Genomic DNA, 26,790 nt, shown 5'->3' on the forward strand with positions numbered 1-26,790 from the left:
GGGGCGACAAGGCAAAAGAAAAAAACAGGCAGAGCAACCTCGGTGATTGGCAATGATTGGGTAATCACACCACGGGGCATCGGCAGACGCATGCTTGTTCCAGTAGGCAGACGAGGAGTGCAGTATGTTTAGGATGTATGAGGACTAATTCCTCATTGTACGTCGTTAATTATCGTAAGAAAAATTTTTGCCGTGGCGAGTTATGCAGCCGCAAGGGCGGAAATAGAGAGTCGGTGAACTTGGCAGCATTTTTTTGAAGGGACATAGAGGTGTGTTAGACACTCACTTTCATTGAAATGAAGGCAACTTTGACACCTACTCAGTAAAGTGGTAAGGTAGTGACATTCCAACCCAATAGACACAACCAGTAGAGAAATGCATACATTCAATACTTTTGAACATTGTTTTCAAGGAATGCAACCTACCTGTTGTCGTCGGCGGCTTCACGGCTAAGCCGAGATAAAGATGCCTCTTCAGCGGCGGACAAATTCCCATTATCAAATCGATGTGAAGTTATGCGCTTTACAGACTATCAGTTATTCCGGACGGAATGTCGGTGTTTGTAAAGAATTTTACAATGTGTCGGATCGATACGACTTGTCGGCGATGACTAAATAATCGGTAAATGTGTTATCGATCCCATAAACATGCAGCAGTATCGATTATGCCGTCGGACTTAAATTATAATGTGCACAATATATGGGATATGTTCGACACGAGCACTGTCGTCCGGAATAACTGATAGTCTGTAAAGCGCATTATTCGAATAGTAATGTGATTAGTGGTACAACAAATCGTGCAATCAGATTTGCAGTTCATTCAAATTTTCTGAGATAAATTTGTGCTAAAATATGGTAGCAGCTTGAGATATAGAGATTTTTGGCGAAAGGTTCAAAACTTTGGCAAAATACACGACAATTAATAATACACTCTTCTGATTTAAACCGCTATTTTTTTATCTTTTTTTCACCAAAATCTACTAAGGTGTTTCTGACGTTTGTCTCCAGTGTTCGATTCGCTAATGATGGTTTCCATAATGGCCTTGTTTATATATTCCGGGTTTCCCCGCCAAATGCCAACATTCCAATGCACCCCATTTTCTTCCTCAATTCTTCTTTGGGTATTTCCCATTTCCACATCCTGCCATTAATTACATTCTGAGCCAGAGTTGATTCCTTCTACCGTGAATGAAACATAGCAATATCAACTCTGTCACCCCCAATCATAATAACGACTGTCGACTAATCGTGCGATAATGTCATGTCCGTAAGGACCAGCGAATGAAGCCGCCGAGCCGAGAATGGAAACGCCGAGTCGCGCCGCCGAACATGTCAGCTAATTTCGACTCAAAAATTTATCGCCAATTATTCAAAAAAAAATATAAAAATAGCGGTTTAAATCAGAAGAGTGTATTATTAATTGTCGTGTATTTTGCCAAAGTTTTGAACCTTTCGCCAAAAATCTCTATATCTCAAGCTGCTACCATATTTTAGCACAAATTTATCTCAGAAAATTTGAATGAACTGCAAATCTGATTGCACGATTTGTTGTACCACTAATCACATTACTATTCGAATAATGCGCTTTACAGACTATCAGTTATTCCGGACGACAGTGCTCGTGTCGAACATATCCCATATATTGTGCACAATATAAGCTAAGTCCGAAGGCATAATCGATACTGCTTATGCGCTATCAGTTATCAGTTATTCCGGACGACAGTCCTCGTGTCGAACATATCCCATTTATTGCGCACATTATAAGTTAAGTCCGAAGGCATAATCGATACTGTTGTTTATGGGATCGATAACACATTTACCGATTATTTAGTCATCGCCGACCAGTCGTATCGATCCGACACACTGTAAGATTCTTGACAAACACCGACATACCGTCCGGAATAACTGATAGTCTGTAAAGCGCATAATGCGCTTTACAGACTATCAGTTATTCCGGACGACAGTGCTCGTGTCGAACATATCCCATATATTGTGCACATTATAATTTAAGTCCGACGGCATAATCGATACTGCTGCATGTTTATGGGATCGATAACACATTTACCGATTATTTAGTCATCGCCGACAAGTCGTATCGATCCGACACATTGTAAAATTCTTTACAAACACCGACATTCCGTCCGGAATAACTGATAGTCTGTAAAGCGCATAACTTCACATCGATTTGATAATGGGAATTTGTCCGCCGCTGAAGAGGCATCTTTATCTCGGCTTAGCCGTGAAGCCGCCGACGACAACAGGTAGGTTGCATTCCTTGAAAACAATGTTCAAAAGTATTGAATGTATGCATTTCTCTACTGGTTGTGTCTATTGGGTTGGAATGTCACTACCTTACCACTTTACTGAGTAGGTGTCAAAGTTGCCTTCATTTCAATGAAAGTGAGTGTCTAACACACCTCTATGTCCCTTCAAAAAAATGCTGCCAAGTTCACCGACTCTCTATTTCCGCCCTTGCGGCTGCATAACTCGCCACGGCAAAAATTTTTCTTACGATAATTAACGACGTACAATGAGGAATTAGTCCTCATACATCCTAAACATACTGCACTCCTCGTCTGCCTACTGGAACAAGCATGCGTCTGCCGATGCCCCGTGGTGTGATTACCCAATCATTGCCAATCACCGAGGTTGCTCTGCCTGTTTTTTTCTTTTGCCTTGTCGCCCCTAACGCCAACCTGCAACAAAACTTCGAGACCGGTGAGGATTCGACAACGGCATCGATGTGCAGGTAGGTATCGAACGTGGGGAACTCCCACCCCTGAGGGTCTCACGCCGGGCTCTCTTACTTCGTCCACCGGTAAGAACACAACACAATACATCCCTACTTTTCTCTACTAATCATTCCTTGTTCCCAGGAACGTGTCCAGCCGATTACTGCCTACGCACCCCGGGATTTGGCTAATAATCTGTCATTCAGTTCTACCTTGATATCCACCACTTTACCAATATACATGCCCATGCAGCCACGCTACCATTCGTCGTTCCTTCGCCACAACAACAACACAAAAGGTATGACTTATAATATGTGTACGTGCAATTACGTAGAACAGCGATGTAACCGGGTACTTCATGATGTTCGATACATATATGTTCCCCTCGTGTCGAACTACCTTTAGTCGGTATCCGCCCACCTATGTCCTCGAAATTGATCGTACTTTATTTTCCATATCCTGTTAGGCATATTGAGTCACCGCCTTCTTGTCAATTGTCATAACTATGCTCATTGGGACAAACATATGCACTGTCCCGTATTCCCACCAGAATATGAATATGCATACCCGTCTTCAATTGCTGAATCCAATATGTATCATCATCCATACAAATAATTCCTATGTGCATTTAAAATCATAATCTAACGTAGTCTACTAAGGTAATAGTGTTCCTCCCGGGTCTCTATAATCGGCAAGTGAAATTGATTAATTGTCAATATTCAACCCCTTGTCTGATTGGATCTGCGTACGAAGTGGTCGCAAGTGGGCATGATTCCATTCCACTGCCCCTTCCATCTTACAAATTTATCTCAAAATTGTATTCCGGTGGACAATCTTTTCACGATCATATCTTTATGAAAAGTATTCTTCATAAATTATATTTCTAGGGAAAGTCATTTTCAGTGAATTCATATTTCCATGGGTCATTTTCCATAAAATTATCTGCCATGGAAAATTCTCTGGAAGATTTCTTCAAATCAATATTCCCCTGGAAAATTTTCCAGAGCCACATTTCTAAAGATTTTTTCCATTTTTCCTTTTCCTTTTTTTTTTAATGCCATTTTCTCATGGAAAACTTTTGTTTTATCAAAAATTATGGTTGTATGGAAAATTTTCTCCAAACTTATACTTTCATGGAAATTTTCTCTAAATTCATATTCTCATGGAAACTTCCTTCAAAATCATACTTCTGTGGAAAACTTTCTCAAAATCATATTCCCATGGAAAATTTTTCTAAAATTGTACTTATCATGGAGGATTTTCCAGAAATTATATTTCCATCGCATATTCCCATAGCAGAGTTTTCTATGCACATTCACAATTACATGGAAAATTCTCAAAAACAAAACATATGGCTATGGAAAATTTTCCCGAAATCATATCTTCATGGAAAACTTTCCCAAAACCACCTTTTCATGGAAATTTTTCCACAAAATTTATACTTGTACAATTTTTCCATTTTCATGGAAATTTCTCTAAAAAAAATTATAATAATCTGGGATTTCCTAAAAATCCTGTTTCTCTGGAAAATCTTTGCAAAAATCATTATTCTGTGAAAATTAAAAAAAACATATTTTTATGGATACAATTTTACAAATTCTTCTCTATGGAAATTTTTCTAAAAACAAAATCCTTTATGGACACACTTTTCCAAGGATTATAATCCTATGGAATTTTTTTTTTAAAACAAAAGATCATTTTTCTTTTTTTTTTTTCCACCATCATAATTCTATGGAAATTTTTCTAAAATCTTATTTTCATGTAAAATTTTTTTTTTCCGAAAAAAACTATAATGCCATGGGAATTTCCTAAATCACATTTTCGGGGAGAAACTTCTACAAAATCGTATTTCCCTGGAAAATTCTCAAATCTCTTCATGGAAATGTTTCTACAGAAATTATAATTAATTAGAAATTTAAAAAAATCATGCTTCCCTCGATTATTCTACGAAAATAAAAAAACATTTTTTTCCTTGTAACCAATTTCACAACTCTTATAATTCCATGGAAATGTTTCTAAAAAAAAATTCCATGGAAACAATTTTACCAGGATTATAGTTCTATGCAAATTTTTCTAATAAAAAAAATTTTCCTTTAAGGAAAACTTTTACAAACATCATAATTCTATGGAAATTCTACAAAAATTATGTTTCCATGGAAAACTTGCCCAAAATCTTACTTCTCTAGAAATTTTTCAAAATTTCATTTCCATAGAAAATTTTCTTAAAATTTTATTTCTATAGAAAAATTTCCTTAAAATTTTATTTCTATCGAAAAATTTTCTTAAAATTTTATCTCTATAGAAAATTTTCTCAAAATTTCATTTCCATAGAAAATTTTCTCAAAATTTTACTTCTTTAGAAATTTTTCTCCAAATTTTACGTGAATAGAAAATTTTCACAAAAAAAAATAATTTCTATAGAAAGTTTTCTCAAAAATAAAATTCTATCGAAAAATTTTCTTAAATTTTTTTTTTTTATAGAAAATTTTCTTAAAATTTTATTTCTATAGAAAATTTTCTTAAAATTTTATTTCTATAGAAAGTTTCCTTAAAAATTTCATTTCTATAGAAAGTTTTCTTAAAATTTTATTTCTATAGAAAGTTTTCTCAAAAATAAAATTCTATCGAAAAATTTTCTTAAAATTTTATTTCTATAGAAAAATTTTCTTAAAATTTTATTTCTATAGAAAGTTTCCTTAAAAATTTCATTTCTATAGAAAGTTTTCTTAAAATTTTATTTCTATAGAAAGTTTTCTCAAAAATAAAATTCTATCGAAAAATTTTCTTAAAATTTTATTTCTATAGAAAAATTTTCTTAAAATTTTATTTCTATCGAAAAATTTTCTTAAAATTTTATTTCTATAGAAAATTTTCCCAAAAACTTCATTTCCATAGAAAATTTTCTTAAAATTTCATTTCTATAGAAAAATTTTCTTAAAATTTTATTTCTATAGAAAGTTTTCTTAAAAATTTTATTTCTATAGAAAGTTTTCTCAAAAATAAAATTCTATCGAAAAATTTTCTTAAAATTCTATTTCTATAGAAAAATTTTCTTAAAATTTTATTTCTATCGAAAAATTCTCTTAAAATTTTATTTCCATAGAAAATTTTCTTAAAATTTTACTTCTATAGAAATTTTTCTCCAAATTTTACTTGAATAGAAAATTTTCACAAAAAAAATAATTTCTATAGAAAGTTTTCTCAAAAATAAAATTCTATCGAAAAATTTCTTAAAATTCTTATTTCTATAGAAAGTTTTCTTAAAAATTTTATTTCTATAGAAATTTGTCTCAAAAATTTTATTTCTATAGAAAATTTTGTCAAAAATGGTATTTCTACATAATTTTTTATGAATTACTATGAGTTCTAGCGATCTATCATCCAATTGAATTTTTATGACATTTTGTATAAAGTACCTTTTCACCCAAAAAAAATACCCTTCTGTAAGTTCCTAAAAATTTGCATTTCCCATCCATGATATAGCATCATTGTTAGCGTTCGTTTGCAACAACCAGCAATTTGGTGACTATAGTAAACAACCGAATTTGGAATTATATAGGCTACGCTGTGTGTAGACCTATACTATCATAATACGGTAGCAAAAATCTTCAATATCCAATTTCCGATTATACACAGAAAAAAAAAAGAATTCACGAATCTTTCCAAATAAAATCTATATAAAAAACCCAATTTGGTTTTTAATCGGAAAAATTTTTGTTCAAAACAAAAAAATCTTGTGAATTCTATCTCTTGAGATCTTTGGCATGGCATGTTCCAATCGCTTTTCCTTTTAGATCTTCCAAGGCATACATGTTGTTCCCTATAGGCTTAACAATTCGACATTTTACGAACTTGCGAGCAAATTTCGCATTGAAGTTCTTTCCGAAGTCACTCAAAACATAATTGCGCTTGTACACCTCTTGTCCCGGGGCGAACGTTATCTTACGAGCTCGCGCGTTATATCGCTTAGCACTTTGTTCATAAGCTTTATGCATATTGTCTTTTATCTTTTCTCGAATCAGTTCCATATTGTCTTTTCGACTTACTTGAACGATCTCGTGGTCGGTCAATGACTGCAATTTTTGTGCCAACTTGTAATCCGAGCCATGTGTGTACATATTATATCCGAAAAGTGCGAAAAATGGAGCTACTCCAGTTGCACTGTGAACTGATGTTCTGAGGGCACATTCGATTTCGGTTAGGTAAAGGTCCCAATCGCGATGATCGTTTTCTAGATAGGCTCTAATCGCTGCCAATACAGATTGGTTCACCCTCTCCGAGGCGTTCGATTGTGGGGCATATGGAGCGGTTTGCATGTGATTAATTCCATACGTTTCTATCATGTCTTTGAATGTTTTTGATATAAATTGAGCCCCGTTGTCGCTGTGTATTGTCTCCGGTACACCAAATTTTCGAAATATGTCTTCCACAAGGAATTTCACCACGTTTGAAGCGGTTGCCTCTCGCATCGCTTTCAAAAATGTAAACTTACTAAAATGATCTACGACTATAAATATGAAAGTATTTCCGCTTTTAGACCGTGGATACTTTCCTAAAAAGTCGATATAAAGTTTCTGAAAGGGACGCAAAGTGACAACTTCATTTCCTATCGTGGGTTGTGTATGTTGATTCACCGGTTTGGTTTCTTTGCACACAGAACAACTTGTCACATATTTTCTGACCTGAGCTGCCATCTTCGGCCAATAATATTTTTCTCTCAGTCGATATAGCGTTTTTGATATGCCTCCATGAGCTGATGTCGTTTTATCATGGGCTTGTTCTATTAGACTTTGTGTCAAAGATTTCGGGACCCACAACTTCCATTGAAATTCTTGCAATTCAGGAATGTCAGAGTTCAACCCCTTCTTAAATATCATATTTCCAACTATGCGCAAATCAGGTAGCCGTTCTTGATTCTTTTCTATTTCATCCCTTATCTCCTTGTATTCGTCGCTCTCGAATTCCGTCGTTTCGAACTCAAAAACTTGGTCCATTTCCAGTTCGTCTACTGTGGGCAGGCGGGATAGCATATCGGCCACTACGTTGTCCTTACCTTTACGGTGTTCAATTTTGAAATTGAATCCTTGGAGTTGCAATGACCAACGAGCCAAACGACCAGTAAGATCTTTTAGACTCATTAGCCATTGCAAACTCGAATGATCTGTAATCACCGTAAATTCCATCAGTTCAACGTAGGGCCGAAACTTCTTAATTGCCATCACCGCCGCCAGGCACTCTTTTTCAGTGACACTGTAGTTTCTTTGACATTTATTGAGCTTTTGGGAATAGAAGGCTATAGGGTGTTCTTCCTTCTGGCTATTTAATTGGAACAGAACTGCTCCTATACCATACTCCGAGGCGTCGCATTGAATGTAAAAGGGTTTCGAAAAATCGGCGTGTCGCAAAACGGGCGCCGAGGTTAAGGCCTTTTTAAGTTTTTCGAATGCCTCTTTAGCTTTTTCATCCATATTGAACTTGGCAGACTTTTTTAGGGTGTCCGTGAGTGGAGCCGAGATTGTGGCGAAGTCCTTAATAAACCTTCGGTACCACCCAGCGGTGCCAAGGAAACTTCGAACTTCTCGGGCACTTTTGGGTACTTTGATTTTGTTTATCGCCTCAATTTTCTCCGGATCAGTTCGCAATACCCCTTCTCCAATTATAAACCCCAAATATTTCAATTGACGGAAACAAAATTGTGACTTTTTTAATCCTATGGTGAGACCAGCTTTCTGCAGACAATCAGCTACTTCGCTGAGAAGCCTCAGATGCTCGTCGAAATTAGCAGAAATAATCAACAAGTCGTCCAAGTACACAAAGACATTCTCCTTTAGTCTTTGGGGAATGACTTTGTCCATCAGACGGCATAATCGTTGTGCGGCATTGCACAAGCCGAAGGGCATCACACGGAACTGGTACAATGGACGACCTGGAACCGTGAAGGCTGTATACGACTTGCTCTCTTCATCTAGCTCTATCTGCCAGAAAGCGTATTTGAGGTCCACGCTGCTTATGAAATGTGTTTCGTCAATTCGACTCAAAATCCCATCTATATTTTGGAGGGGATATGCATCTTTTACGGTCAAATTGTTTAACTTGCGGGCATCTAAACAGAAACGATTTTTCCCTGGTTTCCGTACTATGGTTGTTCTGTTGCTCCAGGGACTTTCGCTTTCTTCGATAACCTTTAGAGCCAACATGTTGTCAACTTCCTCGTATGTTATTGCTTGTATAGCTGGAGACATCGGATAATGCCGATCTTTTACCGGATCAGCCCCATCGATCAGCTTGATTGAGTGTTTTTCCAACGATGTACATCCTAATCCATGCTTCTCGAAGGTTTTGAATTTTTCTATTATTTCATTTAAACGTTCGGATTGTTCAGTAGAAAGTTCATGGGGTTTCAGTTTATATTTTTCATTCGGATTTGCCATATCGTTGGTAATTTTTTTCAATATTTATTTCGGATACGCCAATGAGTTCGGGGGCTAATTGAAACATTCGCCAAAAGTCAATGCCAAGATATAAGTTTTGCTCCAAATCTGGGCATAAATACAAAAACATTTCCTTTTCTTGATTTTGGTAGTGAATATTAACTTTTACTTTCCCCAGAACCCTATAATTTGTCCCTCCAGCCGTAGTAACTTTGCTCGAAAGTGGTATAATAGGAATTTCTAACTCTTCGATTAATTCTCTACATTTTCTACCCAAAATACTGACTGTTGCGCCAGAATCCAATAATCCCTTGATCCTTTTCCCCATAATATCAATTTCGGCAAAAGCCCTGGGATCATTAGAGACTTTCGTAATCCTCGCTAATGAGTCTATCAAGTACTTCCTTTGCTCACGCCATTCTTTTGCCTTTTTCCTTATTTTGGAGATTTTTTTGGGTATCATCCTTACATCTGAGTTAAAAATTCTCTCCCTAACTTTCTCATAGTTTTCCTTACGCTGCTCCAGAGATATATAGTGTCTCTCAGCCGGTGTAAAATCCTTATAATCGATCCTAGCTCTATCTCTATTCATTCTAACATTATTATTAACTAAAATTTTGAGTACATTATCTTCTATTTGTTTTGTGTCACAGGGACTTCGGCCGGACGTAGCTCCCCTGTCTTCTCCACGCCCTTCTTCAGGTTTCCCTGACACACCGGACATTTAGGGGTTACAGTCTCAGGCTTTCCGCATCGGTAGCAAAAGAGTCTCCTGAAATCTGCAGGACAATCCATAAACATGTGTCCAGTTTCGCGGCAATTCCAGCAAGTGATCTTCGTTTGAGTTGGGCCGCGAAGTGCTGACACATTTTCTACCATGTCTACTGGTGATTCCTCATTAGGGCAGTCATATTCATGGTCGTAAATTTCATTAACCTGTCTTGTCGGTCGTTGTGGTATAGTCATGGGTCTATTTTCACGTCGGGGAAAATTACGCTCAGCTTCAATACATTCAATCCGCAACTGCTCCACGGAAGATATTGTCATTTGGTAAACATGACGTTTTATGTCTTCTCTGATGTTTCCTTTTAAAATCTTAATCATTTCATACTCGTATATTGGTTGCATTAACCGCGAGCGCAATATGCCCATCTCGTGAAAATATCCGTTTACTGTCTCATTATGTCGTTGTTTCCTTTCGAGTAGTTCCCTCAGTATGTCGAACTTCGATTGTGGCGACTGATATTGGTCCCGTAAGGCATGTTTTAATCCCTCCCAGTCAGTATCTATACTGTTCCGTCTATGCAGCCAATACCATTCCCTCGCCTGGCCAGAAACTAAGAAGGAAAAATCCCTCAATACCTCAGACCAGGGAATGTTGTATTGTGCTTGCATTATCTCCAGCCTGTAAATGAAATCATTCACACGGAGATCTCGTGGATCTCCACTGAAATTCAGCCCTAATTTGTCCACCCTGATTCTAAGCGGCTCATTGTTACCATTAGGAATGTTCACTATGGCATTGTTACTAGAGGGCATCGGTGATGATCTCGGCGTTTGAACGTTTGAGTAAGTGCCACCACTAGTTGAAGCCGGTAATGTATTCATTTGACCCCCACAGCTCACCTGGTTGTTAGAGTTAGCAGACGGCGTATTTTGTGTTTGAGGAGCAGGTGCCTGTTTACGAACAGCCTCTGAAAGCTCACTCATACCCTTTGCCAATGAATCTATCATCTTCCTAACATCACTCATTTCATTCCTGACCATATCCCTGACCTTATCCTCCAGAGATCGCTGAACGGATGCGGCCTCATCTTGAACCATATCCCTAACACCTGGTGGAAACGTCTCACCAGCCTCTTGGTTCTGATAAGTGCCATTTGGGGCAATATTAGGTTCTTGAGGTTGCCCAATATTCGGGGCGGCAGCACCCTGCTGATTACCCCTCATTATCGAACCAGCAAGATCAAAAATCTGATACCCATTCATTTGAGCATTTGACTGTTCCATAGCGTCCTCAAAACTTACGTGATTCTTCTTCCTAGGGTTATACGCGGATCTGTTCAAGTCGAATGATTCGTTCCTGTATCTTTTATTCTTCCCCCTTGAACGAGTAAAATAGCTCATTTCCCTACTGTGTCCGAAAAATAATTCTTAGTCGCTTAATCGATTACAAAAGCAAATATGAATGGAATTTACACAACAATTTCGTTAAACACCAAAATAACAATAAATATAAGTATAGTCCAATGTAATAAATATCCAAATATAAATAGTTCAACGTAATAAATCTAAAATATATTAATCTGAACACAACATACAATCTACTCTACTTCACAACATAAACCAGAATTCTTTTATAATTTTCTTTTATGTAGACAATATCATGAAAGTCGAGGGGGCTTTGGTCTTTTCAGAAATAATTGTGCTTATGCTTGTGTGGTACTATTTCTTTAATCACATAAAGCGTTCTCTAATGAGATGCATCAATGTTTTCCAAGACAATATTCACAAAACAAAAACGGTTGTACAAAAAAAACTAACTCTACTTCATTGTCCATGACATTTGGTTAACACTAAGAACGTAAACAAGTTCATGGCACACGGAATTCACAATACTCTGCTTTCGCATTAATTAGACAAAACGGTTATTGCACAGTTCCCTTAATGAAGCGATAATTGTTAAGTTTCTTCTTTTTCATTACTATGTTTAAAATTTAATATTAGCAAATCATGGATTAATGCAATACGATCGTTATTCGTTGTTGTTGATCAGAATTAACGAGTTATTGCACTACCCACATGTAAAATTGAGAAAATTTTCTCTTTACCCACTGAACATATTATTGCACTATCAAAATTCTAAATCTAAAAATTTGGCTGCATTAATATATCCCAGAAATGTAAAGGATGTCGAATATTTTCTTAATTCTATTTCTCTGTTTAATCTAGTGGTCTATGGCTATGTGCTTCGGTATTCTTGCACAGTTTCCCTTATCCTAATATCACAGTTAAAGAGGCAATTTTATTCACCACTCTATAAATTGCGACATAAGGCTGTTTGCTTACTTTTAGATTGGGCGCCATCTCTGTTATGTGCGTCTATAGCGGCGTTTGACATGGCCGTCCGGCTGACTACGCGCGATCTCAGTGGGTGTGGGACTCAACCCGCCTATATCAAACCCAGAGCACTAACATTGAAAGAGTTTGAACTTACACAAATACAAAAACGCGACTTAGGACGATCCTAAATGGGAAAAACACTGATCCAGAGGTCTTGGTGTTATAACCTCACACTTGCCCACCCAACCATGACCCAAAACACTCCATTTTCGTCAATTCCATATCTCATTGGGCCCCTTAATACCACACACACAATCGTATTCACACAATTACCTCATACCTCCGCCCCCCGTACGGCCAACAATTACCAACACAACATTTCCTTTACATACAAATCAAGACATAAACACTTTTATTGTAAAAATATTAAGACTAACAAAAAATATGATTATCCTTAATTTATTATCACTACCGTTACCTCTATCTCTCTTAACAATTTGCAAAAACAAAGCAAAAATGAAATTTAGGAAGAAAAATATCGTCTATGATGACTGAAAGGCTCAATTCGAAGATGAACCAGACTCAGACCCTTGTTTTGTTACGCTCAATTTGGCGCGTGAAAAAATGATTTACCTATCTGATAAAAGAGCTCTCTTAAAAGACAATTTCTGCTCTCAAAATTATGGCAGGTCAACTACACTAATTCCACAAGGACCTAAACCTCTCACCCTATGCCTGTTTTACCAACAAATACCAGGATATTTTTCCTCTCACAATACTAATTTACCAACTATACAAAACTGAATATTTGGAATTGAACATATAAATCACTTAATCTATGATATATATGATTTTTTTTCCTTTTTTTTTTTTTGAATATTTGGAAATGAAAATATAAATTACTTAATCTAGGACATATATGATCTTCTTAATTCCTTTCTTTCTTATTTGTTTTTTTTTTTTTTTTATATCGTCTTATTTCTTTATGTTCAAAAAATTCTAATTCTGATGTTTCTTCTTTTATTTCCCGGTAATCATTTGCGGACGAGACAACCTTCTACTCATCTCATGGACGGACATCACAATACACTGGTAAGACACAAATTTACCTTGCATGTCAGTTTCTGATCGATGTTCATTAACCTTTCTTTTTTTTTATAGAGACGTGGCCTTGTATATTCCTGGGAGCACCAATTTACCCACAATACTCGTGCAGGTGATATACTGCTCTCCGATGCCAAGCCGTTGGAATTCAAAAAAAATTGCTGACAACAACTCCAATAGCCAAATCCCCTTCACTTTTGTGTTGGTCGATGGAATGATTGTCTGTCCACTAGTAGGCGATTTGCGGTCGACTCCAACACATATAATGATGCGCACTGGCCCTTACTTCCTTCCACTGGCCAGTGCTGATCTCTCCAATCTCCACACAGATATCTATTACCACACAGACAAAATAACATTCAACATTTTCCACTACTAATTATGTTAAGTGTATGTAATACTTACAATACTAGGTATTAGAATAATAAATAAAGCAATACACAACACACTATTGGTACCAAATTTCGTTTTTTTTTATCTTTTTTTCACCAAAATCTACTAAGGTGTTTCTGACGTTTGTCTCCAGTGTTCGATTCGCTAATGATGGTTTCCATAATGGCCTTGTTTATATATTCCGGGTTTCCCCGCCAAATGCCAACATTCCAATGCACCCCATTTTCTTCCTCAATTCTTCTTTGGGTATTTCCCATTTCCACATCCTGCCATTAATTACATTCTGAGCCAGAGTTGATTCCTTCTACCGTGAATGAAACATAGCAATATCAACTCTGTCACCCCCAATCATAATAACGACTGTCGACTAATCGTGCGATAATGTCATGTCCGTAAGGACCAGCGAATGAAGCCGCCGAGCCGAGAATGGAAACGCCGAGTCGCGCCGCCGAACATGTCAGCTAATTTCGACTCAAAAATTTATCGCCAATTATTCAAAAAAAAATATAAAAATAGCGGTTTAAATCAGAAGAGTGTATTATTAATTGTCGTGTATTTTGCCAAAGTTTTGAACCTTTCGCCAAAAATCTCTATATCTCAAGCTGCTACCATATTTTAGCACAAATTTATCTCAGAAAATTTGAATGAACTGCAAATCTGATTGCACGATTTGTTGTACCACTAATCACATTACTATTCGAATAATGCGCTTTACAGACTATCAGTTATTCCGGACGACAGTGCTCGTGTCGAACATATCCCATATATTGTGCACATTATAATTTAAGTCCGACGGCATAATCGATACTGCTGCATGTTTATGGGATCGATAACACATTTACCGATTATTTAGTCATCGCCGACAAGTCGTATCGATCCGACACATTGTAAAATTCTTTACAAACACCGACATTCCGTCCGGAATAACTGATAGTCTGTAAAGCGCATAACTTCACATCGATTTGATAATGGGAATTTGTCCGCCGCTGAAGAGGCATCTTTATCTCGGCTTAGCCGTGAAGCCGCCGACGACAACAGGTAGGTTGCATTCCTTGAAAACAATGTTCAAAAGTATTGAATGTATGCATTTCTCTACTGGTTGTGTCTATTGGGTTGGAATGTCACTACCTTACCACTTTACTGAGTAGGTGTCAAAGTTGCCTTCATTTCAATGAAAGTGAGTGTCTAACACACCTCTATGTCCCTTCAAAAAAATGCTGCCAAGTTCACCGACTCTCTATTTCCGCCCTTGCGGCTGCATAACTCGCCACGGCAAAAATTTTTCTTACGATAATTAACGACGTACAATGAGGAATTAGTCCTCATACATCCTAAACATACTGCACTCCTCGTCTGCCTACTGGAACAAGCATGCGTCTGCCGATGCCCCGTGGTGTGATTACCCAATCATTGCCAATCACCGAGGTTGCTCTGCCTGTTTTTTTCTTTTGCCTTGTCGCCCCTAACGCCAACCTGCAACATAACAAAAACAACAAATTTCAATATGTTGTTTACAATTTTAAGAAGTCAAAATCAGCTGATAAAAGAATCGTATCCCAATAAACACAAACGTTTGAAAAATACTAAAATGCAATAATTTTTCAAACATTTTTTCAAAGGATTAGGGTAATATTCAAGTTGAGAAATTGTTGAGAAAATCGCGTTCTCAACAAAAAACAGACATTACCCTCAACAGTAAAATTCAACACAATAGTAATAATCTCTCAATTGTAATCCTCAAATTGAAATGCATTGCTACTCAATAATTTCTCAAACAGTTTTCAATGTGAGACAAATTAAAAATTAATATTGCTGCGAATATTTTCTAACCACAATTTGCATGAAAGTCAATCCCAGTTCTTACTGAAAGTCAATACTAAATTTCCTGTGATTTTGTACATTTTATTAGTTTTTTTCGTTAAAAATATAATAATATTAAAAATAACATTAACAATATATAAAAATAATAATATCAAAACATAATTATCTTATTAAAGGTATTAATAACTAAAACTATCAATACAACTTTAAATAACTTAAACATTTTTCATGTATAATTTCCCCCATAATGTTGGTGTCACATAACTATTAATTAATTAATTATTAATTAATATGCTGACAATTTCAAATAATTACTATCGAGGAACTTGCTGGCCTGCGTGTTAGAATAGATTCCATCAAGAGGAATTCACAAAATATCAAACTGATGACGGAATGTAAATTGATGTAATGCACATTTTCATCCAGAAGTTCTTGATTTAGGAACTGTTGCACTTTGTTTTAATTGGTTGCACTTTGCAAGTTTTCTGGAATCTTTTCTTTGTTGTTTCCTTCATCATTCTTTCACCGGTCAACATCTTCCAAGAATATAACATCCAATGATTTTAGTTTTCTGCAAAACAATCGAGTTTTGTGATTTCCATTACGTTTTCATTTCACTTTTTATTTTGACTTACCAATTATAATTACCGTTTTGGATTAATTTCAGTTTTATGTCAATAAAAATAACTGACCACGTACTTCGTGGCACAAAATGTATTGAAAACCACAAAATTCCTCAAGAACGTTGGTGTCACAAAATTGTTGTAAAACTCATTAAAATTCGGGAAATTAGCAAGGAACTTGATGACTAGAGAGTTAGAATAAATTTCCAGCAATTTCAATTCACAAAATATCAAATTAAACCGATGATGCGATGTAAATTAAACTATAGGCGTGATGCGTATTATCACCCAGTAGTTGATATGGAAAAGCATAAATACCAAGTTTAATTCATTGTACTTTGATTTATGGAAACTTTCTCTTTTCGATAAGCCACCATCATTTTTCATTGGTCAACCTCTTAATGTTTCCAAGAATGCAGCATCCAAATATTTTAGTTTTCTGCAATGAGATTTAAATTTAGTGACTTCTCTAAAGTGTTGATTTCATTTTTCATATTGACTTACCAATTATTATAAACTATTTGAAGCAGTTCCAGTTACTTGTCCAACATTTTTTCATCGGTCAGCTTTTTAATGTTTTAAAGAACGTAGAATCCATAATTTTAGTTTTCGGCAAAGAGATATAATTTAGTGTCTTCCTTAAAGTTTCATATCATTTTTTTATTTTCACTTACGTATTATTAGAAACTATTTGGAGTAAATTCAGTTTTGTGTCTAAAATGTTTTTTATTTCTTTCAATTGACCACGAACTTCGTTGCACAAACAAGTATTGAAAACCACATGGTTTTTTCGTCGCATTTTAGGGTAGTGTTTTGTCAAAGTTTTCTCATATTATCTTCAACCCCTTTTCAAAGATTTCGTCAACATTTTGGCAAATTGGAAGTAATTCACAAACAATTTGAAGATGTATTGAATATGAGCTGTTTCAAGTCAAGTTGAATTTATGTTGATAATTATAGTTACCCTCAAACTGAAAAGTTGTTGCATTTGAAAAACGCTCATCCTGTGTTTATTGGGATGGCATTGGTAAAAGTGGCAATTATTTATTCTTTCAATTGTCCTGAAAAAATAATTAAAATCCAGAGAAAAATAAAGGTTCAAATTTAATTGCGTCACCTATGAGTGATTGTGAAGTGGATAATTCATCCGAGGAACGCCGATATGAAACAAATAAGACTATAATACACACCAAAGTTAAGAATGGAAGTCAGTCAAATGGATCTTCGCCATCTATTAACAAAAACAGTTTATGATGCAGTTTAAAAACTGATGTGCGTGGTATTTTGGGTCTGGAATATGTTATCAAGATACTCAAGTCATCTTTGAACAATTCTCCAGCTATGAATGCGCGAGTTTGTTTGAGATGCATTTGCTATGCAGTGTCATTTGGAGAGCTGCAATCACCATAAACATATGATTTTGACATCTTAAAATTTTGTCGAAATAAAAAAATTGTAATCATGATTTAACCTACTTGTTCAGCCATGGATGATATCTTTCTCTTTTAACATTTGTTAAAATGTCGATTGATTTGAATAGATTTGCAAAGATGAGATTCCAGCAGGCTCGCAGTGGATATAAGCAAAATTTCTTTCAAAAACCACTATACTGCTATGTACGACTTAGTTTACTCAATTGTTTGCTCAAATTTTAAGTTAAAACTTATATTTATATCCAGTGTACACTAAAATTATTTGTATATTATATTTATGTATTAAATTTTTATCAAATCTTGTCAAATCACGGATAGAAAGATTAAGGGCATTATTTAAATATATTTTTTATCTTTTCTGATGACTCCCATCTATTAACTGTTTTATTTCACAATTTCGTTCTCTCGATTCAATTTCTCTGGTATCTAGTGTCTGCATTATTACCAAATTCCAAAACCTACTACCTTCTTAATTAAGGTGCATACTTTTAGGCTAATTGGGTTGGGAAGCTCTGATCTAAGCAGCTTTTAAAACGTACAATGGATATCTATGCAATTGTCACATACCAGTACATACATATATACATACATTAGAGATGTGCACTTGACACGAAATTCTCGGGACACGTGTGATTCACGCGAGTCGTGAACAAAATCCAAAGCTAATCTCGTGAATGTGCGTGAATGGGACTAAACAAAATATATCGTACGTGAGAAATAAAATCGGTTCGTTAATGAGCGTGAATGCTGGTTTTCATTTCGTGAATGTGCGTGAGTGGGATTGGCTACTACACATATCGTGAGTGAGCGCACGTGAATAAACATTTTGCTTCGTGAACGTGCGTGAGTGTATGTGAAATTTCACTCACGCGCACACCTTTAACATACATTCCCGTTGATAATAGTACTTAGCTGACAGCCTAAGTAGCTAATGCTAGTTTATTCCCTATTATTCTTATATTTACTATAAATAAATAAATAACTAAATAAGATAATGTTACAAAATCTTTTTATTTGTATACATTTAAAAAACTTCATGATTTTTATAAAACTAAAAAACACTTTGAAATGAGCACAATGGTAAATAATCCTAAAAATTTTAAATTTTAATTTCAACATTGTTGTTATTGATGTTTTCAATACTATTCAGCGATTGTTGTTTTAGTTCATGACAAGAATTCCAAAAGTTCAATAAACGATCGTCGGTATTTGAACAAAACTCTCGAAAATCCTTAAGCATTTTTAATTGGAAAAGTTCACCTTCTGAAGAATTTGTGATTACAAGAGATTTCCATTTTTTATTTGGTATCATGTGATTCCATGCCCAGAGAAAGCCAATCTGTAAAGGAAAGTTTATTAGTAAATATATAATAATTAAATGTTATACAATCAAATTCAGAATTAAAGTACTATGTTTGGGATTTCGAAATTCCGGCTATTTTTTGGAGTAAACAAAGTATGGATGCAGTTACTATTTAGATTTTCTATTTTCGAAGGAAGTAATAAACAATTTTGATACATAAAGTTCGACCAAATAGTTTAGCGTTAATCTATCATGTTATGGTATCGTATACCCACGACAATCATGGGTTGAATGTTAACCTTGCAGATCTTTGCAGTTTTTTCGCTGCACGCAGATAAGGAATATGATCACCTAAAACTTGTTTCAAGAGCAAAATATTATTTTGCATGGGGAAGTATAAATTGTTGCCGAAGAAATGTTGTTTTCTCGTCAAACATAAAATTCTTCCCGAATTCAGATATATGATTTCCGACATAATAACATGGTTGTGACAAACATGTTAAATGTTCTCTATCCAAAAATAACATTTTGCTCTTGAAACATGTTAGATTCTGAAGACAGAGCGCCTTACAGGATGTCTCCGTGGAGACTTTTTTCTGGCGAATACATAGTAGTATGTTGTCAAATCTGTATAACCTGAGTTGGTCTTGAAATATTCAAATCATCATATTGTGCATACGAAGTCAGGGGGGAAATTAATAAAAAATTGTGAAGTCGACTTTTGCAAATCTTGAAAAAGTGGAAGAGTAGATTTTTTGATTCTTATTACAATCCATAGTTTATTCCCGATCTTAGAGCCCGATCACCACCCATATTAAGGAGGAAGTTGACATCACACAGCTTAAAACAAAAGTAGCGACGACTTAAGAAATCAAGATAAATTCAACCTGTTTCATCCATGGAATGGAGGTTGCTGTATGTGTCAGACACTACAAATATTTGGGGCTAGCACTTAAGTCGTGTCTTAAGCTCCGGGTTATATTCCCAAGGGGAATAATCAATTGGTACTAGGAGATTTCCTACAAAAGGGCCTGAGATTCTTTGGCTTTACGATCAGAGGAACTTGAAGAGGACATTAATGGAACATGCCCCACCAGAATTATTGGTGTCTGGAGCAGACTGTCACCATTGTCACGTTTAAAAATAATGTAACCTGCAAACCAGTTTCGTTAGGTTCAGGCAGACATTTTTGCTTCGAAAACGTATAATGGTTTGGAGGTCTGATTTGGAGGTAAAATTAATGAATGGTTCTCTACACTTCATCTATTACTTACTTTCTTTGGGACGTTTGTATTGTTAGTATGACCATAAACGCATCTCGTAACATTCGCTTCTTGTCGGCTTGGTGAATCAATTTGGTAATTGGTATTTTTGGAACAGCTGTAAAAAATGATAATAATAATCTATTATTGTCAATTTTCATTGATTTACTTTGTCAATTACCGTATAAGTGCAAACATATTTCCAGAACAGTGCACATACTGATATTCTTTTGGAACCTAAAATAGATAAAATAAATTAAAATGTTTTTCGGCGTTATGTGGCTTATTAAAAACTGTAACAAACAATCGTTATATACACAGAAAAATATTTCACCAAAATATTTCCAATTAACAAGTTAATTGAAGCTGAAAACTTTTTCAATTAAAAAACAAGTAAGGAAAGTCTAAAGTCGGGCGGGGCCGACTATATTATACCCTGCACCACTTTGTAGATCTAAATCTTCGATACCATATCACATCCGTCAAATGTGTTGGGGGCTATATATAAAGGTTTGTCCCAAATACATACATTTAAATATCACTCGATTTGGACAGAATTTGATAGACTTCTACAAAATCTATAGACTCAAAATTTAAGTTGGCTAATGCACTAGGGTGGAACACAATTTTAGTAAAAAATATGGGAAACATTTAAATCTGAAGCAATTTTAAGGAAACTTCGCAAAAGTTTATTTATGATTTATCGCTCGATATTAGAAGTTTAGGAAAATTAGAGTCATTTTTACAACTTTTCGACTAAGCAGTGGAGATTTTACAAGGAAAATGTTGGTCGAAATCATCTAAATCTAAATCTGAACCGATGTCAACCAAATTTAACACGCAGAGCTACAATGCTAATTCTACTCCCTGTGCAAAATTTCAACTAAATCGGAGTTAAAAATTGGCCTCTGTGGTCATATGAGTGTAAATCGGGCGAAAGCTATATATGGGAGCTATATCTAAATCTGAACCGATTTCAACCAAATTTGGCACGCATAGCTATAATGCTAATTCTACTCCCTGTGCAACATTTCAACTAAATCGGAGCAAAAAATTGGCCTCTGTGGGCAAATGAGTGTAAATCGGGCGAAAGCTATATATGGGAGCTATATCTAAATCTGAACCGATTTGGCTGATATTTTGCAAATTTTTCGAGACTCATAAAATATTCGGATGTACGGAATTTGAGGAAGATCGGTTGATATACACGCCAATTATGACCAGATCGGTGAAAAATATATGTGGCAGCTATATCTAAATCTGAACCGAATTTAAAATCGAATTCTAAATCGACTCAGAATTTAATTCTAAGACGATCGGTATACTAAACGATGGGTCTCAGACTTTTCCTTCTTGGCGTTACATACAAATGCACAAACTTATTATACCCTGTACCACAGTAGTGGTGAAGGGTATAATTAATTGATATAGGTTAGGTTAGGTTAGGTTATGTGGCAGCCCGATGTATCAGGCTCACTTAGACTATTCAGTCCATTGTGATACCACAGTGGTGAACTTCTCTCTTATCACTGAGTGCTGCCCGATTCCATGTTAAGCTCAATGACAAGGGACCTCCTTTTTATAGCCGAGTTGATATAACAAACTTTTTAGAATCTTGGATAACCATCTAATGAATAAATTGGATACGAAACTATCAAACTGCCAACATGCCTATTTAAAGGGTAAATCGGTGGAATCTGCGCTACGCTCTGTAGTGCATTACATTGAGAAATCTATAGCGTACGGAGAATACACATTGGCGGCATTTGTGGATATTGAACGTGCCTTCCATAACACAAAGATCGAGAAAGTACTACTTGCACTAGAGAGGAATGGTGTGAGCGAGATCGTAATGAACTGGATTGAGGCAATGCTGCGTCATAGAAGCATCGAAGCGGAATTGGCAGATTCCAAACGACAAGCGAATACGACGAGAGGACTTCCTCAGGGAGGGGTAATATCACCTGTGCTCTGGCTAATGATAGTGGATGAGATTCTTAGCGTCCTGAGTAATAGGGGTATAAAAGTGGTGGCGTATGTGTATGACATTGTCATAATAGTTTCAGGCAAATTCTTGGACACGATCTCGGACGTGATGAGTGACTCACTGAAATCCCTATCGGAATGGACCAGTGGTGGTGTATTAGGAGTAAATCCTAGGAAAACGGATTTGGTGCTTTTTACTAGGAAAAGGAGACTGGATTGATACAAAGATCCAGAATTTCAGGGGACGAAATTGACACTCTCGAAATCGGGACGTTACCTGGCGATTGTTCTGGACCCTAAATTGAATTGGCTCGATAATATCGTATGAAGAAGACCTATGCGGAATTATACGAATATCAGAAGCTTGTTGGGGAGCGGTGGGGAATGAAACCGTGCCTTTTCAACTGGCTTTATACAGCTGTGATAAGGCCAGTAGCTGTGTATGGATGTCATGTCTGGTGGCCCATCACAAACCACCACAATCATATACTGAGATTGGGCAGAATAACTAGAACGGCACTTATCTACATGACCGGGGCGATGAGGACAACGGCCACCGCCGCACTGGAGTTATTTATTTATTTATTTATTTATTCATTATTAAGTTACAATTGAAATTGATAACTTAAATGGCTTAATGGCTATGACAACTAAGGTCTTAAGCTTATTGATAGGGATATGGCCCCTGGACCTGCATATTAGGAGGACCGCGGAGGTCATACTCAGACTGAGGGGTCTGGACTCATTGGAGAGCACGGCCTGCAGACATCTATATTGACGTCTCGAAAATGGCCGAGGGTACAGGTTATCAATAAAACAAAGACTGGCTCTGAATACTTTAAAAACGATTAAAAAAAGTGAATGTCAAAAAAGCACCAGATTATCTAATTGTTCAAATTAATTACGTGGGAGAAGTACAATCTTACAATCTGAGAAATTGCAATGATTTTCGCCTGCAACGGGTTACAACAGCAAATATGCAGAAATCGCTATTTTTCAAAGGATTTAGAATGTTTAATGAGATGCCAAGCAGTATAAAGAATGAAATCAATATGAGCAATTTTCTAAAATTATGTGTAGATTATATAAAAAATAATGATGAATTTATTTAAATACTATTAATAAGAATCAATAATTTTGTATTTTTAAACCAAATGTAAATGTGAATTATGAAAGTAATACAAATACTAATAAATTTAATCAATCAATCAAACTTGCGAGAATGCAGCCTGAGGAATATTCTCGCTTTCATCAAGGTATCGGGGTGGAGGACCTAGGCGCATCCGAAGGACACATTATCATAGAATGGACTCATTCCGGCCGGAGCGAGACAGACACGAAGAGGAAGATGGAACGAAATTTGAGGAACCGCAATGGACCAACTATGGTCTAGGTGGACACAAACCGAAATCCTCTCTCTGTACACGTTTAGACTTTGATTTATTTCTATGTGTGTGTAGCTTTTCAATCATGAATGCATTATTGTTTTGATTCTCGGACACAGCTGACATAGGAGTAAGTATGAGCAATTTTTAATTCGGTTTTCGTCGTTTCGATTAACGTCGTCAAATTCCGGAACCAATCACGACGTATATATTGCACGTATGAATTAATTATAACAAACTCTTGCAAGTTTGTACTGGCAAAAAATCCATAGCAAAAACTTGCAACTTCTCTATTTCTCAAATGTCACAAATGATCTCTCTATGGGTCTCTTTTGTTAGCTTTTTGGAGTAAAAGAACGACTTCGAACGACTTTTCACATTGCGGTGATGTACTTAGAGAAGTTTTGAAACACTCAGCATCCACCGCTGAAACACATTTTGCTGTTTGGTCGAAAGTGGGGTTGAATCCATGATCAAGAAGGGTCATTGCACAACAGTGGCTCCCACGTAAGGCGCACGGCGATGAATTCCCTTTTATAAAAATTACGTCAAATTGAAGTACTTGTACGACTTTAGTCGCACGCATGCACATTTTACATATTTTAAAAAAGTTGCATGACGTCAGAAAGGTTGAAAAATGCGACTAAAGTCGCACAACGGTAACTCTATCGGCAGCACCTCTAGCGGAGAATAGTGTGCAGTGCTGCCGCTAGTGAAAAAATGAGTGAAGTAGATTTTGGAAAAAAGGGGAGTAGATTGAATAAAATTGAAGTAGCATACATTTATGAAAACAAAACAATAGAATTCATTTTATTATACCCTCCACCGTAGGATGGGGGTATATTAACTTTGTCATTCCGTTTGTAACACATCGAAATATTGCTCTAAGACCCCATAAAGTATATATATTCTGGTCGAGGTGAAATTCTGAGTCGATCTGAGCATGTCCGTCCGTCCGTCTGTTGAAATCACGCTAATTTCCGAACGAAAGAAGCTATCGACTTGAAACTTGGCACAAGTAGTTGTTATTGATGTAGGTCGAATGGTATTACAAATGGGCCATATCGGTCCACTTTTACGTATAGCCCTAATATAAACGGACCCCCAAATTTGGCTTGCGGGGACTCTAAGCGAAGCAAATTTCATCCGATCCAGCTGAAATTTGGTACATGGTTTCAGCATATGATATCTAACAACCAGGGCTGTGGAGTCGGAGTCGGAGTCTTGGAGTCGGAGTCTGAAGATTTGGCTGGAGTCGGAGTCGGAGTCGTAAAAATTTTGCTCGACTCCGACTCCGGCTAAACCAAATTTTTTAAAACACTTCACGTTTTTGTAACTAAACAAGTTTTTACGCAAATTGGTTTCCAATGCGTTATGCATTCGATCAATGTACACCACGATTGGAAATAAAAATCAACTTCCAATTACGGCTATCATTTTATGTTTCCTAGAATGTTAGACTAGCAAATGGGCTGGATCGATCCATTTTAATCCCCATATCAATTTATTTGAAATAATTCGAACAATAATTCGAATTTATTGTTTTTAATTTTATTTTAAGGCTATATACCTACACACATATGACAGAAAAAATTGTCAAAGCTGTTTTTTATAGAAAATTTTGTCACTATTGTATTTATATGGAATGTTTTGTCAAAATTTAATTTCTATAAAAAAATTATTCGAAATATTATTACTATAGAAAATTAAGTCAACATTTATTTCTATAGAAAATAAAAAATAAAACAAGTATATACAGCAGTATGTTCGTTCGGGCCAAACCATAAATACCCACCACCATGAATCAAATATACTAATTTCCTTAGAAAATTTCATGGGGGTTTGATGACAGATCAGTTTAACCAGTTCGCATCCCGAAAATAAATGCAAAGATTTTACCTATCAGATTCCGGATTTATAAGAACTATTTTTGTTTGAGTTTTAAAGGAATCATAAACATATCCTGTAAATGTGCAAGAAAATTAAGAAAAAATACCTTGATTTGAAATCTAAAATCTATAGTACACCAACTGTTTTATGATTACGAGAAGTAATATCTGGCAAATTTACATTTATGGTAAATGCACCTTCTGTACCCTCAATATCTGAAATCGGTCTATATGGAGGCCTTACCAGCGTTGCAACAACGAATTTTTATTTTGGACCAAATTTTTCCAAAATTCGTACCAGGGGACCAGTTTTCTAATTTAAATTAAAATAATTTAAAAGTTACATTTTTTCTAAAATTTTTCTTCGAAAGAAAATTTTTTCAAAATTTTATTTCTATATAAAATGTTGACCTCATTCTATTTCTATCGAAAATTTTGTCCATGTTTTATTTCTATAGAAAATTTGGTCCAAATTTTATTTCAATAGATTTCATTTTAGCCAAAATTTAATTTCTATAGAAAATGTAGCCAAAGTTTAATTCTATTGAAAATTTAGCCAAAATTTAATTTCTGTAAAAAATTTAGCCATAAGTTTATTTCTATTACATATTTAGCAGAAATTTGTATAAAATTTTTGCATAACATTGTATCCCAAAATTTTTTAAGAAGCTTATTTCTATACAAAATTTTGTTAAAATTTTATTTCTATGAAAATTTTGTTAAAATTTTATTTCTATGAAAATTTTGTCCAAATGTTATTTCTGCAGAAAAATTCCATTTGGTCTGACCATCGGACCAACTTCAATAATTTTTTGGGTCTATTTTGGTCAATCGGACTAATGGGGCTACGCCAAAAACATGGAAGGATACGTACAGTATTCAGCACATCTATTGTAGTTCTAGAATATAGACCCCAAAACGGAGGGCCGGTTTATAAGGGGACTATATCAAAAACTGGACCGATACACAATATATTCGGCACACCTCTTAATGGTCCTAGAATACCTCCAGATTTCAAATTTCAGGCAAATTGGATAAAAACTACGGATTGTAGAAGTCCAAGAAGTAAACTCGTAACATCGGTCTAAAAGGGGGCTATATCAAAACTTCGTCCGATAGTGACCATCTTCGGCACGCCTTGTAATGGTCCTATAATACCTCTAGATTTCCAACATCAGACAAATTGGATAAAAACTACGGATTCTAGAAGCTCAAGAAATAAAATCGGGAGTTCTGTCTATATGGGAGCTATATTAAAACATGGTCCGATAATCACCATTTTCAGCACTCCTCCTTATAGCCCTAGAATACCTCTAGGTTTCCAATTTCTGGCAAATTGGATAAAAACTACGGTTTTTATAAGCCC

The 26,790-nt window shown here is 35.6% G+C and overlaps 1 protein-coding gene and 4 long non-coding RNA genes across 16 annotated transcripts in view; 1 reads left to right on the forward strand and 4 right to left on the reverse strand.

Moving 5' to 3' along the window:
- The first annotated feature begins 199 nt into the window (after positions 1 to 199).
- Positions 200 to 944, forward strand: LOC142236136 (uncharacterized). Its single transcript, XR_012721912.1, has 2 exons — positions 200 to 330; positions 413 to 944. It is a non-coding gene; the product is annotated as an uncharacterized LOC142236136 (long non-coding RNA).
- An 11,659-nt stretch (positions 945 to 12,603) lies between these two features.
- Positions 12,604 to 14,187, reverse strand: LOC142236267 (uncharacterized). The gene is made up of 2 exons (XR_012721965.1): positions 13,735 to 14,187; positions 12,604 to 13,662 (listed from the first exon to the last, which is right to left on the reverse strand). It is a non-coding gene; the product is annotated as an uncharacterized LOC142236267 (long non-coding RNA).
- A 54-nt stretch (positions 14,188 to 14,241) lies between these two features.
- Positions 14,242 to 15,199, reverse strand: LOC142236269 (uncharacterized). The gene is made up of 2 exons (XR_012721968.1): positions 14,856 to 15,199; positions 14,242 to 14,773 (listed from the first exon to the last, which is right to left on the reverse strand). It is a non-coding gene; the product is annotated as an uncharacterized LOC142236269 (long non-coding RNA).
- A 404-nt stretch (positions 15,200 to 15,603) lies between these two features.
- Positions 15,604 to 17,623, reverse strand: LOC142236268 (uncharacterized). Of its 2 annotated transcripts, XR_012721967.1 has the most exons (4): positions 17,131 to 17,623; positions 16,671 to 17,011; positions 16,179 to 16,605; positions 15,604 to 16,114 (listed from the first exon to the last, which is right to left on the reverse strand). It is a non-coding gene; the product is annotated as an uncharacterized LOC142236268 (long non-coding RNA). The 2 variants fall into 2 exon arrangements; XR_012721966.1 differs by lacking the exon at positions 17,131 to 17,623 and having other exon boundaries at positions 16,671 to 17,096.
- A 968-nt stretch (positions 17,624 to 18,591) lies between these two features.
- Positions 18,592 to 26,790, reverse strand: part of Iml1 (GATOR complex protein Iml1) — a 61,092-nt gene continuing 52,893 nt past the window's right edge. For all 11 annotated transcript variants that reach the window (XM_075303951.1, XM_075303953.1, XM_075303950.1 and 8 more), the window contains 3 exons: positions 20,346 to 20,401; positions 20,177 to 20,282; positions 18,592 to 18,938 (listed from right to left, as the gene is read on the reverse strand). In XM_075303951.1, the coding sequence (XP_075160066.1) occupies positions 18,699 to 18,938; positions 20,177 to 20,282; positions 20,346 to 20,401 (402 nt within the window). In that variant the 3' untranslated portion in view covers positions 18,592 to 18,698. The remainder of the gene's footprint in view (positions 18,939 to 20,176; positions 20,283 to 20,345; positions 20,402 to 26,790) is intronic.

Source organism: Haematobia irritans, chromosome 4, assembly GCF_050003625.1.
Source record: "Haematobia irritans isolate KBUSLIRL chromosome 4, ASM5000362v1, whole genome shotgun sequence".
Lineage (NCBI taxonomy): Eukaryota > Metazoa > Arthropoda > Insecta > Diptera > Muscidae > Haematobia > Haematobia irritans.